This window comes from Phragmites australis, chromosome 23 (genome assembly GCF_958298935.1).
Source record: "Phragmites australis chromosome 23, lpPhrAust1.1, whole genome shotgun sequence".
Classification (NCBI taxonomy): domain Eukaryota; kingdom Viridiplantae; phylum Streptophyta; class Magnoliopsida; order Poales; family Poaceae; genus Phragmites; species Phragmites australis.
This window is the reverse complement of record NC_084943.1, coordinates 9,826,488-9,843,631: the sequence shown is the minus strand read 5'-3', so window position 1 is coordinate 9,843,631 and position 17,144 is coordinate 9,826,488. Positions and strand designations below refer to the sequence as shown.

General features: G+C 49.5%; 1 protein-coding gene across 1 annotated transcript; it reads right to left on the bottom strand.

The window, feature by feature from the left end:
* Positions 1 to 811: 811 nt before the first annotated feature.
* LOC133905935 (uncharacterized) lies at positions 812 to 16,864 on the bottom strand. The gene is made up of 5 exons (XM_062347745.1): positions 16,231 to 16,864; positions 14,045 to 14,081; positions 13,729 to 13,965; positions 13,562 to 13,609; positions 812 to 1,649 (listed from the first exon to the last, which is right to left on the bottom strand). The coding sequence occupies exons 1-5, from the start codon at positions 16,530 to 16,532 to the stop codon at positions 1,173 to 1,175; spliced, it is 1,101 nt and encodes a 366-aa protein (XP_062203729.1). The 5' UTR covers positions 16,533 to 16,864; the 3' UTR covers positions 812 to 1,172.
* Between the last annotated feature and the right edge of the window lie 280 nt (positions 16,865 to 17,144).

Below are 17,144 nucleotides of genomic sequence, written 5' to 3'. Positions count from 1 at the left end.
ATCCTAAGTTGATGAGGCATTATCTTACCAAGTTGGTGACCGATAGCTGCTCTGGGAGGATGATCAGTCTCTCCGGGACTGATATACGCCTAGACTCCTACAGGAAGCTCTATCCACTATCCAATTGCGAAAAATCTTGCTAGGCAATCTTGAGAGAGGGTGGAGGGGCGAACGGGGAGTTGAAGAGATGTCGTCGGGCAAAACAGTTGAAACAAACATGGGTTTTACTCGTGTCTTGGGACGTGCCCTCTGGGAGACAAAACCACTGATACATTTTTAGGAATACTGAAAACAACATGCCCTCCTCACTTGAGGAGAGTGGAGTGGATGACCATGACTTGTTGGAGCAGAACATCTGCCCAAGAGAAGAGAAAGTCTATGTCAGCTACTATCGAAAGGTGGATATGACCATTGAAGATGCCCTAAGATGTTGTCATCGTCAACTTCCATAATCATAAAGAAGGATATAAGCTCATTTCATGTGTTCTGATGAAACCATACTAACTTACAATAAGAGATTGCACCCTTAGCATGCACTTGATCTTCTAGATATAACAACCCGATCCTACTACTACAGTGCCCTTCATACGAATTTCACGTCCTTTTCTCATTGTGTTTCTTCCAATTCTTGATGTTGTCACTCCTGTCACATCAGACAACCTTTGGCGTTCCCATCACCCATCGTATCTGATTCTGGTTTTCAGGAAAATTTGGACTGAAGAAAAGATGACTCAATTCTAGCCCAAGAAACATCAGATGCCATGCAGCGAGAACAAAGTATATGATCAAAGACATAAGCATTCAGCATAGCTGCACAAACAAAAAGTTCAACTAAAGAGAAGAAACATTATTGATACAAAGCAACATGACTTGAAATTTATACACAATGCTGCAATGGACTAGTCTCAATTGTCATACAGTTTAACACCCCTAATAGAACAACCATTTGTCGAAGACCACCATAAACTTCTTCCACCACATAAACCATCACAAGTTCTACAGAGAAAACCTTGTCAGCAATTAGCTGTTCTTCTCACCTTTCTTTTGTTTCGGCGAACTGACTCTTATGCCACACCTTCCAGCACATGGGTGAACACAAATAAATACAGAAGTAAAACACCCCAAAACAACCAACCCCCATGTATAACCTGTATAAGATGTTAAGAAAGGTTTTAGCCAGCCCAAATCCTGTCCAATCTGTCCACGCTCTTGCGGCCGCAATCCAGCTGTTCAATGTTCCTCTTCGGCCTCTCAAAGATGTCAACACTTCTCCTGGATTTCTCGAAATGATCAAATGAGATCTTTAGTTTGTCCTTCTCAACGTTGCTATATCTATGATCAGTGGTTCTCATCCTGTCTTTGGTTGACCTTGATTTCTCCCTTCGGTCTGTACTCTTTCGTGAGGGCTCGAAAAAGTCAGTGCTCTTCCGCGAGGGTTCAATCCGATCCACACTTTCCCTCCAGGCTTGCCTATGGGATGGTGACTTCTCTACTGTGTGAACAAATTTCTTGAGGTGTCTAAGGTATTCTGGGAAGAGCTCCAAATCACAGTGTTTCCCTCCCCTGAGCCATAAAGGCTCATATTTCTCTTTGCAAAGTTCCCATAGTTGCTTACCATGAGACCAATCCACCACTTCATCAGAAGTTCCCTGCATAAATTCACAAGGAAACAGTGATATGTCTTCATTGATGACATGAAAAGAGCACAAGTTCAATCAACCATCCAAAGTTCCATAAAATACCATTTATGCATCTATAATATCAACCATTAAGGAGCAGAATTGCCATGAAAACATGAAGATGTAATGCCTAAATCCGATGTAGCATGCTTTCAAAGGTGAGCACTGCTTTCGAAGGTGCAAAATGTGTGTGACTAGGTGTTAAAAGCAAATCACAGGGAAGCAAATTAGAGCATCTGAAGCAAGTGATGTGTTTTTAGCAGCAAAAGTGCGAGGTCCTAGGCCGTGGGCCTCTCAGTATAACAGTTTATGATAAACAAATATATCACAACAAAAAAGACATGAAGTTTATGGCCCAATTCTCAAGATCTAGTGAATTGCCAGTGGTCACTTACAGTTCCCAAAAAGCAGATAATTTGTAACCTTTTTGGCAGACAGTTAGCTTGTTTAATTGCTCTGCATGCCATATACAGTATTCTTAGCTTTGCAAATTTTTTATTAAAGGTGGAATTCATTTTATGTGTCTTAGTAGAGTACATTGGCACACAACCTTTGTTTTAACTTCCAAAATCTTAATTAAAGGTGGAATTCATTTTATGTGTCTTAGTAGAGTACATTGGCACACAACCTTTGTTTTAACTTCTAAAATCTTAATTCAAGCAAACAGCAAATTTGGCAAATCATTTGCACTTGTTCTACTATCCAGTCTTTTACAACCTTTATATATAGCAAAGGTTTGAAATAGATATGAAGCATAGACTGATCTATTGGCTATTGCCCACAAGTTATCCAGTTATCAAGAAGAAACCCAAACATTTGAAACTAAGAAGTGCGTTCACTACATGGATGATGATTTATCAGACCTGTTGTTGGAGCAAGATTTCGTCTTGCCCCAGCAAGTATGGCGAGATCACCGAGGGAAGGACCAGGCCTCCCCGGATATCGGACAGGCGTGGCCTCCGTGGACTTCGACTTCGGTCTTGTTGACTCTGATGCTGAGGATGCTACGGGTCCTCTTGTAAGAGGTTCGGGGGAACCAGATGTGATTTGCTTTGTTAATCATACCCTTTTGGTCGTGCGCTGAGATCTTGATTTGTATTTCTTTTTTTAGCGACCTTCGAGATGGATGCGTCTTTGACTCCACCCCTCGAGGCCTCGGAGGTTAGCGGAGATTCGAGACTCCTCCGGAGGGGTCTCTGAGGGCCGTCTTGGGGGATGTGGCTTCGTTCCTGTGGGCCCCTGAATCAGGTGGAGGCCCACCCACGGCGGCTGGTGCCCAAGGCGCCGTGCCCTCCACTGAGTCCCTTCGGAGCGGTTGAGGGGGGCCTTGGCCTCAGGATCCTGACCTCGGACGACTTCGCGCTGCGCCCGGAGGCGTCAAGGGCTTTCGCTGCGGCTTCCTCTCTACTCCGGAGTGGAGAGGTTGAGCGATCATTGAACCAGCGTCCCCTGGAGGAGCTGGAGGCGCGGTTGGCGGCGGCAGCTCTTCAGGTCGGTAGTATTAGTTATGATCGCCGGGTCCGGTGTTGGGTCCTGAGTACCTAATCTTGTCTTTTTTTCATCTTTTTGTGTTGCTTTGTAGCAAGTAATTTTGACGAAGGCACTAGGAGGTGGCGGACGCTAGGCTTTGGAAGAGGCCCGAAAATGGGCAGAGTTTGCGAAGGGCCGTCTTCATGAAGAGATGGTGCTTCGTGAGCGTGCAGAGGCTGAGACACGGAAGGCTGCCGAAGACCTCCGGGAGGCGAAGGAGGTTACCAATGCGGCCAACGCAGGCCGCATGTCCACCGAGAGTAACGTTGACACCCTTCGGGCGGCGGTGGTAAATATGCGGCGAGAGCTAGAGGAGGTTCGGGCATCGGATGGGGCACTGCGTTCGAAGTGCCAGCAGTTAACGGCGCTAGCGTCGGAGGTGGCCCGGATTACCTCAGATGCCTTGAGCGGCCTAAGGGCTCGGTGTCCGCCACTGCCCTCTGACTCGGAGGCGTCGGTCATGCTGCTCTTCTGGCTTCGGTCCGCCACGAAGGTGGTTAGGGCCGCGGAGGTCTATGCGAGGTCCAGCGCTCGTGTGGCTGCTACACTTCAGCTGACCCTACTGCACCAGGCGGTGGTTAGTCCCTTCAAAGCACTGGAGCAGCAGGTGCCAAACTCCGTGGTCGAGGCCTTCCAGCCAGAGGCACCTCTAGTGGAGATTTGCGTAGCCTTGGAGAGCTTCCGTGGCGGCGTATGGACGAAGCATGGCTGGAGCGTGGCGTTGCGCTTCATGGTCGGTAAGGGCCACGCTTCATGGTCGGTAAGGGGACTCCGGGTGCCTCGGGGGCCTTCACTTGAGTTATTCGTTGGGAGCTCTTGTGCTTCACTCGGAGTCTATGGGCTCTTCGCGGCCCTCTGGGGGAGCTTTGTTTGGCGTTGTTGCCCTATCGGAGCCAAGCGTGAATGCCCCAGAGGTGTAGCTCTATCGCGGCTGTCTTTGTTTTCTTTTATTTCCCGGGGAGTGGAGTTGAGTTCTAGTATGTTGACCGCCTCTTTCTGCTTTATGTATATAATCTTTCCTTTATTTGATGAAAACTGCACATGTCTTCCTGTGTTTAACCTGTGTTGTTTCTGGGATGTTTGTGCCTTTGAGTTTTAACCGGAGTCTGCTCCGCGTGTATAGGTACGGCGGTCTGAGGCCGGAGGAGGCCTCGTCCATACCTTGGATAGTGCCTCTAGGGAGGGATCGAGTGCGTCTGGTGCGTCGGGGGCTACTCCGTTCGTTCGTCGACGGAATCGTTTTGTTATGCCCTGCGATTCTGATGGACGTGTTGACCCGCAAGTGGCCGCCGACGTTTTGGTTAAGGTCGAGCCGGAGGATCCCCCGGTGTCCGCTCCGTATGTATGCTTTACTGTAAGAGATGACTGGTGTGCGGCCCGAACGGCCCGGGAGGTTGCCAGCTCACGCTTCTTACGGCGCTTCGTCTTTCCTCAGGGTTCTGACGGAATGGTGCCTTCGGAAATCCTCGAGTCTATCTTAGGTGAGGTGAAGCTGGAGGAGGAAGAGTTGGACTTCTTGGCCTTCGACTCAAATCCCTTCCTGGTGGATCCTTCGTCTTCCTGAGATCGAGTCTCTGTTTCGGGCAGTAGCCCTTCTTGCAGAGGGGGCTCACGTCGGCCTCCCGCGCGCAGTTGTCGTGGACGACTCTCCAGGTCCCGTGGTGTCCAGGAGGCGTGGCGGTCAGGAACCCTTGCCTTCCCGTAATGGTACAGGGGGCGTAGTAGGCTAGCTAGTTTGCTGAACATAGATTTGATGTACAGCGGCTAACTGTATAAAAAGACCTTTGTATGTCGTGTGTAAAACTTGCGTTGTGTTAGCTTGTTGTTTTTGTTTCTTTTCCTCTCCCTTTTTTATGATTGATCGCGCCGACGTTTTGCATGTGCCCTTGTCGTAGCCCTTAAGCATACTGTGGTTGTTCTGCGGCCACGGGGTGCGAGACTTCGAGGGGCATCGAAAGAGTCGGGTGATCGACTTTACCCTTCGCCATGTTTAGGGCGGCCTGGCCTTAGAAATGACGGGAGGTGTTATGCCTGTCCAGTATGAAGGCACTACCTTCAAGATGCCAGAGCGATCTTTGCTTATCCGCCATTTTAGGTTTGCAAGGCCAAAATGATGACGGACGGAATGCCTGTCCAGCATAGAGACTTTTGTCTTCAAGATGCTGAAGCGGTCTTTGCTGATTCGCCACGTAGGTTAGCTAGACCTTAAAGATGACGGACGGAATGCCTGTCTAGCACGGATGCTTATGCCTTCAAGATGCTAGAGTGGTCTTTGCCTATCCGTCAAGTAGGTTAGCGAGACCTTAAAGATGACGGACGGAATGCCTGTCCAGCACAAAGGCTTATGCCTTCAAGATGCTGGAGCGGTCTTTGCCGATCCGCCACGTAGGTTGTCGAGACCTTAAAGACAGCGGACGGAATGCCCGTCCAGCATGGAGACTTATGCCTTCAAGATGCTAGGGTTTTTTTTGGTATTGAGCCTGGGGTTCTTTATACATAATACTTGCCGAGGGTCTCTGCGTTCCAGCTGTGTTCGAGGGGGTCCCCTCTGTATCGGCCAATCGGTAGAAGTCGAGTCTGTTAGACTTAAGGACCAGGTATGGGCCTTCCCATTTGTTGCGTAGCTCTCCTAGGGCTAGGGCGTGTCAGAGCACTAGTTCGTCGGGTTTGATGTTTTGTGGCGCAACCCTTGGATCTAGGTTCTGAATGGTGTGGAGCCGCGTGCCTTCGGTAAGGTCGAGGGAGAGCTCCCTTTCTCCGTCAGTTTACAGGAGTTGTACCCTGAGTGAGCAGGCCTTGACCTCGATGGGGGTCATGGCTTCATCTCCGTATAGAAGGTGGAAGGGTGTGACCCCGGTGGCCCGCGTGACAATGGTGCGGAGGGACCATAAAACCTTGGGTAATTCGTCGACCCATAGGCCTCGAGCTAAGCTAACGAGGCGGCAATTTAGACCGAAGAAGATGTTGCCGTTGGCCCTTTCGACAGCTCCATTGGATTGAGGGTGTCGAACTGCTGCGAAGCATAATTCGATGCCGAGGTCGTCACAGAACTGTCTAAAAGGCCCGGAGTCGAATTGTGTGTCATTGTCCACCGTGAACTGTCATGGGACGCCGAAGTGGCAGATTATGTTCTTCCAGAAGAATTTCTGGACAATTTTTGATGTGATCGCAGTGAGGGGTTCGGCCTCGACCCATTTGAAGAAATATTCCAATGCGACCATTACGTACTGGAGGTTTCCTTTGGCACGGGGAAATGGCCCGATGAGGTCCATACCCTAACGAGCCAGGGGCCAGACAAGGGCGATTGGTTGTAAAGGAGTTGGAGGTCGATGGCTTCATCGTCCCATCCATTGGCATCTTTGGCAGGTACGGACGAGTTCTCCCGCATCGGACATGATCATAGGCCAATGGAGCCCCTAGAGAAGTGCCTTACCGGCTAGAGCACAAGACGCCAGATGATTGCTGCAGAGGCCTTAATGTATTTCCTTGAGGAGGTCGGCTCCTTCTTATTTAGTAATGCATCGAAGGAGGGGAGCGCAGACACTTTTCTTGTAAAGGGCGTCATTTATGAGATGGTAGCCCCTGGCGCGATGCTGGATGCGACGGAGTGCAATTGGGTCGTCCGGTTCTACTGTTCCTCACAGGAAGGATAGGAGAGGGGCCCTCTAGTCCACAGTTTGGATGGGGAGGATGGCGAGGCTGTCGCGTTAAGAGTTCTGGCGATCGGCTGGTAGAGGGTCTCGAGGAAGGTGCCTATTAATGGGTCTTTACCCGTGGCTGCAGCCTTAGCTAAGGCGTCTGCCTGATTGTTGTCCGCCCGTGGTATGCTTCGTATTGATATGCCGCGGAAGTGTGCCTTGGCTTTACAAATGGCCTCGAGGTATGTTTATCATGTCTGGATGCCAGACTTGGAAGTCCTTGTTGACGCGACTGGCGACGATCTGAGAGTCGGTTCGGATGATGACTCTGGCTGCTCCTAAGGCTCGAGCCTTTCGGAGGCCTAAGAGAACGGCCTCGTATTCGACTGTTATTAGTCGTCTTGAAATCTAGGCGAGTGACATATTGAACCTTGCTAGCCTGTGGGGTTGATGAGGATCGCGCTAGCTCCGGCGCTCGTGGAGCAGTATGCTCCGTCAGTGTAGATGGTCCAGATGTCTTGGGTGGGTGTAGTGGTGGGTTCGGTTGATGCCGGGGTCCATTCGGCGATGAAGTCTGCCAAGATTTGGGATCTTACGGCGGTGTGGGCTAGAAACCTTACCACGAAGGGGGCTCACTCTACCGCCCACTTGCCGATGCGTCCCGTCGCCTTCCGGTTGCGAAACATGTCGTCAAGCGGGTACGAGGTTGAGACAATGATGTCGTAGGCAAGGAAGTAGTGCCGGAGCTTGCGTGAGGCCATCAGTAGGGCGTAGGCCATTTTTTCGAGCTCAGTGTAACGTGTCTTGACCCCAGCTAAGGCCTCCGAGACGTAATATACAACCCTTTGAGTGGGGCGATTGCTACTTTTTTCCTCTCGTACCAGGGCGGCGCTGACGGCGGATGCGGAGACGGATAGGTACAGTAGTCCTTCGCCGGGGAGGGGCATCGCGAGTGTTTCAAGGTGGGAAAGGTGCGCCTTTAGGGCCTCGAATGCTGCCTGGCAGTCCGGTGTCCAGCTAAATGGCTCGGAGCCCCTTAGCATTTTAAAGAAAGGGAGGTTGTGCTCAACGGATTTTGCGAGGAAGCGACTGAGGACCACGAGGCGGCCGGCCAGACGTTGTACTTCTTTAGGATTGGCGGGAGGCAACATTTCTACGATAGCACGAATCTTGCCCGGGTTGGCCTCAATGCCTCTTCGAGAGACAAGATATCCTAGCATTTTTCCACCTCTAGCGCCAAATACGTATTTTTCTGGGTTCAGCTGCACGCCAGCGGCTCGAAGGCTGTTGAATGTTTCTTGTAGATCAGCAACGTGGGTGGCTTCTAGTTGACTTTTCACCACGATATCATCTACGTAGGCCTCGACGTTGCAGCCCAACTGTTGTTGCAGCACCTTGGGTACTAGGCGGGAGAAGGTGGCCCCGGAGTTTCAAAGACCAAAGGCAATTCGAACGTAGCAGGAGGGGGTAATAAATCTGGTCTTGTTCTCATCCTCCATTGCCATCCACACCTAGTGGTATCCGGAGTAGGCGTCGAGGAAGCTTAGCATTTCGCAGCCGGCTGTGGAATCCACCAACTGGTCAATGTGGGGGAGAGGGTACGGATCCCGGGGGCGTACTTTGTTTAATGACGTGAAATCAATGCACATACGTTATTTTCCGCTATGTTTTTTTATCAGGACGATGTTGGAGAGCCAATCGGAGTGGATGACCTCTCGGATAACACCGGCTTTCAGTAGCTTTTGGACTTCTTTTCCGGCTTCTGCCCGCTCCGAAGAGAGCTTGCGAAGCCCCTGGCATACGGGCCTTGCCTTCGGGTCAACCTAGAGCGAGTGCTCGATGATGCTGCGGACGACTCCTGGGAGGTGCTGCGAGGACCATGCAAAGATGTCGAGGTTACTCCGTAAGATGGCCAGAAGTTAGGTTTCTTGCCCGGAGGCGATGTCTGCCCCTATTTGGAAGGTCCGGTTGGATTGGTCTTGGTGTATGAGGACTAGCTTTATGTCCCCTTCTAGCTGTGGCCTTGGAGGGTAGCGGTGCCCAGGGTGCGCCGACGAAGGATCTTTCGAGTCCTCCCGTGTCATAGTGTGGATATGGCGACTGGGGAGCGGAGCAGGGTGCCCATACTCGATGCATCTAGCCAGGTCTTGGTCGTCATGGATGGTTATTAGCCCCTGGAGTCCGGGTATCTTCAGGCACAGATAATTGTGATGGGGTACAGCTCCAAATCTGTTCAGGGTCCCCCGTCCCAGGATGGCATTGTAGGCGTACGGTACGTCCACGACGTTGAAGGTGATAACCTCGGATCGTGATGCAGAGCCCTTGCCGAAGATGACCGGGAGTTCTATCTGTCCTAGGGCGTTGAGGGGGGCTCCATTGAATCCCTGGAGGGGTCTGCTGCTTGGTGAGAGCCGGCTTCGCGGAATTCGGAGTTGGTCGAAGGCATGCACGAATAGGAGGTCCGCCGAGTTGCCTCCGTCGACCAGTATTCTTCGGACCTCGACTTCAGCGATATTGGCTGAGATGACCAGGGCATTGGAGTGGGGAAATTTTACCCCTTCGGAGTCATCGGTGGTGACTATTACAGGGGCGTCGGCCCAGTCGGGGGCCTGCCGATGGATGCTAGTTGCTCCGATGTGGTGTACCATACGGGCGTAGTCTCGCCGCTGTCGTTTCGAAGTGCCTCCGGAGCTCCCTCCGCCGGTAATGGCGAGGACGATCTGTTTGCCCCCACACTCCTTCGTCACCATACTGTTCTAGGGATGACTGGGGTGGTGAAGGTAGCGCCAACCGCGGAGGATTTTGTGGGGCCAGGTGGTCGACCCGTCGGTTGGCCGATGGCCTGCGATCTTCGGACTGCCCCTTAGGGGCCCCACCGTTGGAGGCGAAGGCCGCCTGCCTCCCAAGGTACTCCTCTCGGAAGGTGGTGAGGGTTCGGCAATTATCGGTATTATGCCCTCATCCTGCGCCGTGTAGAGTACACCAGGATTCTTCCTCGGAACGCTGGTTTAGGGCATGGCTTCGCTCCGGGAGGCCTCCAGAGCGTCCTCGGCCGCGTCCCCTACGGTGGCCTTGATATTGTTGACGTTTCGGCATTGCCATTGCTACCCCCTTTGGGACCCGGCGGTAAGGGCCTCCTCAAAGCTCCTTTTTGTCGGGGGAGCAAGGGCGTGTGACAATCCGACCTGCAAGTGTGGTCTCTCGGCATGAGCAGGGGCTTGTGAGCGCCTCCGGCAGAGCTTTTCCTCCTCTATCCGCGCATATACCTCAAACTTGCTCCTGAGGATTTCTACCGTGCGTATTGGGCGCTGGTTTAGTCGATCATATAGGGGGCCTTCGGCCAGACCCTGGGTTGCGGCATCGATGACCGAAGAGTCCGATATGCCCCTAATCTGGGTTTTGGTCTGGGAGAACCTTCGAAAGTAGTCCCAGAGGGTTTCGTCTGGCCCTGCCTAATAGTGAACAGGCTGCCGGAGATTACTGGTTCGATGAAGGTACCCTGGAAGTTGCTGCGGAAGAGGTCTCGGAGTTGGGACCAAGTGTAAATGGTGCCAGGGACCAGCGCCCAGAATCAGCGTATGGCCACCCCTTCTAGGGTGAGGGGGAAGCATTTAGCCATGGTGGCCGGTCCGCCCCTGCTAGCCTCTATGGCTAGGGCGTAGGATCGGGCGAACTCATCGGGGTCTGAATTGCCTTTAAATTTGGGCAACTTTGGGGTCCGAAAACCCTCTGGGAAGGGCGTGGCTTGTAGGTCGGCCCGCAGGGGAGAGTCATGGTCCTGCAGAGGGTCCTCACGACATCGGCCCCGAGGCTCCGGGGACCGAATGGGTCGTGTCCTTGCGCCGAGAGGCTCACCTGTTCGTGGAGCTTGGGTCGGTTGTCCTGGGAGCGGCGGCGAAGGTGTGGGCAGCTTCCTACTCAACCCGTAGGGCCGTCCGTAGCCCCTCCATCTGCGCCAGGAGTGCCGCCAAGCATGATTGCCGCTCGGATGGAGTGGTGTTTCCGGCGGCAGCGCCGGCCGCAACCCCTAGGGGCGCAGCAGGGCCTCGTCTTGCTACTGCTGGGTTTTCGGGGTAGAGAACCCTTCGGTGTTGCCCGCGGCTGTAGATATGGCTGGGTCAGTGGTGGTCGTATGGTTCCCGTTCCCCCTGGCTGGGAGGCCGTTGTCGGTGCCGACCGCGTATAGCCGGCTGGACAAGGCGTGATTAGGGGGTCGACTGCTGCCGATGCGGCCTTGGTGGTCTTTTTCTTGGGTGGCATCCTACCTCTCTTAGCACTTCTGTGTTCGCGAGTCCCAACGGACGGCGCGCTGTTGGACCAAGAGTTCGTTTTGCCCCGCAAGTACGACGAGAGTTTCTTCTAAGGAGAAGACTAAAGCTTGAAGACGAAGTTTGAGAGGAAGGAACACCACGAATATATTGATGATAGAAAATGTATTACTCTGGGAGGGGAGTATCACAATGTTCGCTGTTGTGTTTCTGTTTTTGCCGTTCTCTTGGGTTCTCCCCTTTTCTAGAGGACCATGACCTCCTATTTATAGGACCATGCATAGCTTGGTGTACAAGTTATCATAATGTACAAATATCCGGGATCCGGCTGAATTACTGAGCCTTATCCCGGATAATTACCTTCTATCCTATCGGGAGATAAATATCCACCGTGGTAATTATCGTTGTACCTGCCCCCTGAAGGAGGCGAGCCGGTCGCCGATTGCAACCCGACGCTGCACTGCCAGGGGTGTCAGGATAGGTACCATCATGCCGGGGTGTCAGAGCGGTGTCCACTAGCCTAGGCATTTAATGTCGGTCACCTCCTCGCAGGCAAAGTACGACTGGTTTTTTCCTTTTGACAGATTTTTCCTGAGGCCTGATGACTCACCCAATAACCTCCAGGAAGCCAGCCCGGGCAACGGGAGGACGAGGCTTTGGGAGGCCGAGCCTTCGGGAGGCTGAGCTTCGGAAGGCTGGGGCTTCGGAAGGCCGAAGCCTCGGAGACTGAGCCTTCGGAAGGCTGAGCTTCGGAAAGCCGGAGCTTCGGAAGGCGGAGGCTTTGATAGGCCGAGCCTTTGGGAGGCTAAGCTGATTAAGCCAAGGGGCCGTCAGGGCTCCTTAATAACGACCCCCAACACCTGTTAAATAGCAGTTTCAGTTCCACAAATTAAAATGACAGACCAAAGTAACAAGCACAGTCTTGCATGAAACTACATACCATATAACTTTATGCCCCAGAATGGAGCAGTAATAGATTTATTAGATCTCAGCCAACAGATACAAGTACAATCAAATAGATATAAAGATTCTAAAACATTTGAGTCTTATGCACCAACAACCAACCAGATCCACCAAAAGCTTAAGCTGTTAAAGAAAGGTGGGCAATATGCTTATATACTTAAATGCCAATGTTTTCAAGTCAATAAGTCAAACCTAAACACCAGGCGACTAGGTCGACTAGACGACCGACTAGGTTACTATGTCATCCTGGCACTCCTCAAGGACAGGTAGTAGTACTATAAGTATAGTAGTTATATACTATATAATATACATTGTTCATACTATAATTATACTATATCGGTAATTCAAGATGTACTATGCTACTAAGACTATAACACAAGTGCACAAAGAGACTATAATTCAGTAACTCACTTACAAGAGCACATGAGCACACAACCAAGAGCACAAATTGCAAATTAACACTAGCAACAACTAGCAAGAAGATGGAGGAACTACACTAATTGTCAGAGGAGGATGAGGAGTGGATCATCTTCGTAATCCCTTGGAGTTGGAGGCTTGGACCGGCGGTGGCTCAGTGGCAATGCAACACTTTGAGAGAGGCGACAGGCTGGAGAGAGCGGAAACAAGCACGACAGCATGCTGGAGACTTGGAGAGAGGACTCCTCACAGCAGGCTGCAGAGGGAGGAGGAAGCGCGGCAGCTATAGGCGGCGGTGGGCTGTGCAAAGAGAGGAGGAAGCGCAACGGCAGGTTGGCGACTGGTGGCGACGATGACGGGCTAGAGGGAGAGGAGGAAGCGCGGTGGCTACTCTGCTACAAGCGTGGATTGGAGACTAGAGAGAGAGGAGGTATATATATATGGGCTCATGAAACCTTACTGGGCCGCCGAAACCAGCCCAACTTCCCAATTCCAGCAAGTCGTCCATGACTATTCTAGACGACTAATCGCGATTGATCGACGAATAGTCGGAAGACCAGCCATCTAGACGCTCAAGTCGCATCGCATTGTCCAGTCGATGGCAGCTGACCGATTTGTCGATTAAACGTCGACTAATCACGACTAATCATCGACTAATCGCGACAAATCGAACAACTTGAAAACACTGTTAAACGCTCATAAGTAATCCAAATTTCAGACCGGCATGCAAGTTGATACACAGGCTAATAAACCATGTTATCCAAATTTCAGGTTTTATCCAAAGGTTGGCAAAATAGTTATATACTTCAACACTTATAAGTTATCCAAATTTCTGGTGGGCATTTGGGTGAGCATGCAAGTTGATACGCAGGCTAATAAACCATGTTATCCACATTTCAGATTTTATCTCTGCTTCTATAATACATAAGTAAACTAATTTTCTCATGTCGTGTATATCAACAATCGAGAAGCACACATATGTATGGAATTTAACTTCACATCTGTCTATCGCTTCTTCAATCGAATTCCCAAAATAGAGAAAAATGTAAGATGGAGATACACTCACATGTATAATGAGCACAGGGCAGGTGACTTGAGGGATTTTATCAATATTCTGAAAGCAGATAATAAAAGAGAACTGTAAGCATAAAACAGAGATAATGCAAGACATGCAAGGGAGCACAGATCAGATGACTCAATTTTTATTGCAGTGAGTAGCAGATGCTAACAAACCTTGTATATGTCAAACCAATATGTACGTTTCACAGGATACATTACTCTCAATCCTGACAATATAGGACTATGCAGGACAACAGCTCTCAGCCAAGGCAATCGACTGGCCAAATCTACTGTAGGCCCACTCCCAACAGATTGTCCATAAAGAATTATTTCTTCCTCCTTGGCACCAAAGTTCTCTACGAGGCACTTGTAAGCAGCCTCTATATCAGCATAAGTATTTTGTTCACTCGGCTGAAATGAGACAAGGCAAACACTCAGCGAACTAGCTTCAACTTATGTTATGAAATGTACATTACTTGTCTCAACATACCTTTCCGGATGATTGCCCATATCCTGAATAGTCATACCTGCATAGTTCCAAAGTCACTATTAGCCTCTGATGACACGACCATGTAACATGTTGCGTCTGCTGTATTGTTTATGGAGTAAATCATTACTTAGGAATTGTATTATTTATGTTCAATCAAACAAAGGAATTCCCCATACAATCATCATGTAAAACAAATCCATAACTTAAGCTCTAGCTATGTGTACTAAGATATTGCAAAATTTCCAAAATTCATCTTATGAAAGAAGAAACAAAGACTACACATATAATACAAGTCACTCATACTCCTTTCAATTTCAGGAAGTCATTATAAGACAATATGACTGAGTTCAGATGCCTTCAAATAGAGTTATCTTGAGATAGACAAAGGCACCTAAGTTAGAAAATCTGAAGGACTTTACAGATCAATCATAGATGAATGTTCCCAAAAGGAAATAATTAAGCACTATGGAAGTATGTCAATGGACAACCAAGCACTACCAAGGCATAACATACCAAAACAAAATCTATCAACCATAACATAATGTATCCCATGCCATTATGGAAAAGAATGCGGTCCTCGATGCAGCATAAACAAAATGTTGTTTTCAGCCCCATCAAGTTGCTGCAATAATGGAATCATGTGCAGATAACGATTTGCCATGAAATTAGTATATGGGTTTCAGACACCCACATTTGCGGTTACGTTTTGGCAACAGCCCTCTATAACACAGCATAATTCAAAATTCCTCCAGACAAGATATGCAGTCGATATCAAAGCATCTGAAATATCCATACAATGATAAAGAGATCAATTTTGCAATGACAAAACCTTCTATAGGAAGCAACATTGAATTTCCAATGCAGGAAGGGTGTATATTAAAGAAATGTTTAGTACTATAGTACAATATACTCCACAGAAAGAACATAACATCTTGCAATCCTACCGAAGAGTGAAGACCCTAACCGCTCAAAAGAGAAGAATATACAAAATCAACTTTGAAGCTTCTTTGCTCTTCTGCGGAATTACTGCCCAAATTATAATCTTTGACTATGTGTATTGTGAACTTTGAATGTACACGTGATGCACCATACAGAACAAGTGAAACCCATGAGCCAAGTATGCAAGAATTAGTGATTTTTTCATGTATAATAAATTAGTTTCGCATCAAGCTAACCAAGAGGAACTTCATTTATTTCATATCAAACAAAATAGAAGACCATCAATGATTTCCCCTGGACACGATAAGTCAACTCCTAATACAAGCATGTGTCTGCACAGGGTCAAGCACAACCTCTTACAAGAGTGATGGTATAATCGAAGAGAAATATTGGAGTACAGGACTCCTACAGCACCGACACTTTTTTTAATAAAAAAGTTCGCAACTGGAGTATTCCAAATCTAGCAATGCAAACGCACTTATAAGGACGATTGCCCTGCGCAAGTTTTTTTCTTCAAGAAAAAAGCTGCGATACCAAACCCCAAAATAGCCAGGCAGGATCTTGGCGGCGCAGAAGTTTCAGACCAGCAACTCAAGGTTCCATGACACAAAAGAACAGATCAGGAAAGGGACGCTAGAATCTTGAGACATCAACAAACCCCAGAACATAAAGAGGAGGAAGAAGATGAAATCAACGGAAAAAAACAAACAGTTTTTCCCCATTGACAGGGCAGGAGTCAGAGATTAGTAATCCCAAAAAAAAAAAAATTGAAAGCACAGCCTACTAGCATCAACTTTACTCACAAAGTAAACCCAAAATTTGAGGCATCGAATCATCCTATCACATCATGTATATATCGAATTCGGTCAAAGGAAACCAGAAACCTATGAAGAAGGAAATGAATAATCCCACACCAAAGCATAAAAATCCCCAAACATGGACATACTAGCAAAAGATCAGGAGAACTCTAATTCAAGGGGCAACGAAAAAGAATGTGAGACAAACATACCAAAATCATCAAATGCCCCCCAAATTTTGCAAAATCCAGACAAACTAGGGAGAAAAAGGAAAGAATTTGACATGAAAACACGAAAATTCACACATCGATGGTAGCAAATCGAGGAAACACGGAGTCTAAGAGCACCCACAGATCACGCCATACTGAGAAACCAGGAAGGGGACATTAAGCAAAGCGAAGCTAAACATTTCAGCAGGAAAGCAATCAAGGCAAGCGCGGTGTTCCTCACCCTAGGACGTTGACGCGGAGGTTGAAGGAGAGGTGCAGGAAGAGTTGGTAGAGGTGGCCCAGGTCGGCGGCGTTGCCGTGAGAGTAGAGCACGGTGGAGGCCGCCTCCGGGTGCCGCACGTACAGCGCCGCCAGGGAGTTGCCCTTCCTCGTGCGGAGGCGCAGCACCTCGACGTTCTCCCTGTGCGGCTGCCCGCTGAGCGTGGTGACCCCCGCCGCCGGGTCCTCCACCAGCGCATACGACGGCGGCGTCGGCGGGAAGAAGGCCATCTTCGCCGCCACGCTCGACGTCACCCCTCCCATCCCTCCTCCTTGCTCTCGATCTCCCTCGCCTCTCCCCTGCTCTTCTTGTCACTCCCTTTTCTTGCTCAAACCGGGAGCTCCGCAGCTAGATAGCGAAGGTTTCTCCCCTTTTCTTTTCTCCTCCTCGGGTGGGTTTCTTCCTTTCCGCGTGCTCGATGGTTTGGTAATTGGTACTCGTGAGCAAGCAGAGCGGAGCGGAGTGGGGTGTGGTGTGGTGTGGGAACAGTGATTCGTGCGCGGTGTACGAGGACTTCGAGTCAAGCTGGGTGGCGAGCCGTTTAGTTTTGGTTTTGTTTTTGGTTTTGGACGCTGGCTGGGTTGCGAGCCGTTTCATGCTTATAAGTAAATGATTTCCGAGAATATGCACAGAACGACGATCGAGTTTGCAGTAGAGTCAGCTAGCAGAGCTAGGTGACCTTGCTTCCCAGCTGGATAGATATACTTTCCCGTAATGAAGCAGTGAATAAATGTTCTGTTTGTAAGGAGTAATAAGTAAATGACTTGGAGTAGTAAATAAGTGATTTTGGTTTATAAATCCTTATGATTATGGGCAGAACTATCACGATATTGGTAGTTGGTACCACCGCGCGTCTTGTACAAGAGCGCTTACCT

What these genes read in the sequence shown, in the direction of transcription:
- LOC133905935 (XM_062347745.1), bottom strand. Translation starts at nt 16,532, where the DNA reads ATGGGAGGGGTGACGTCGAGCGTGGCGGCGAAGATGGCCTTCTTCCCG. An exon ending in CTCCGCGTCAACGTCCTAGG is followed by an intron (nt 14,082 to 16,230) that starts GTGAGGAACACC and finishes GGAACTATGCAG; the next exon opens with GTATGACTATTCAGGATATG. An exon ending in GCCCTGTGCTCATTATACAT is followed by an intron (nt 1,650 to 13,561) that starts GTGAGTGTATCT and finishes GAATTTATGCAG; the next exon opens with GGAACTTCTGATGAAGTGGT.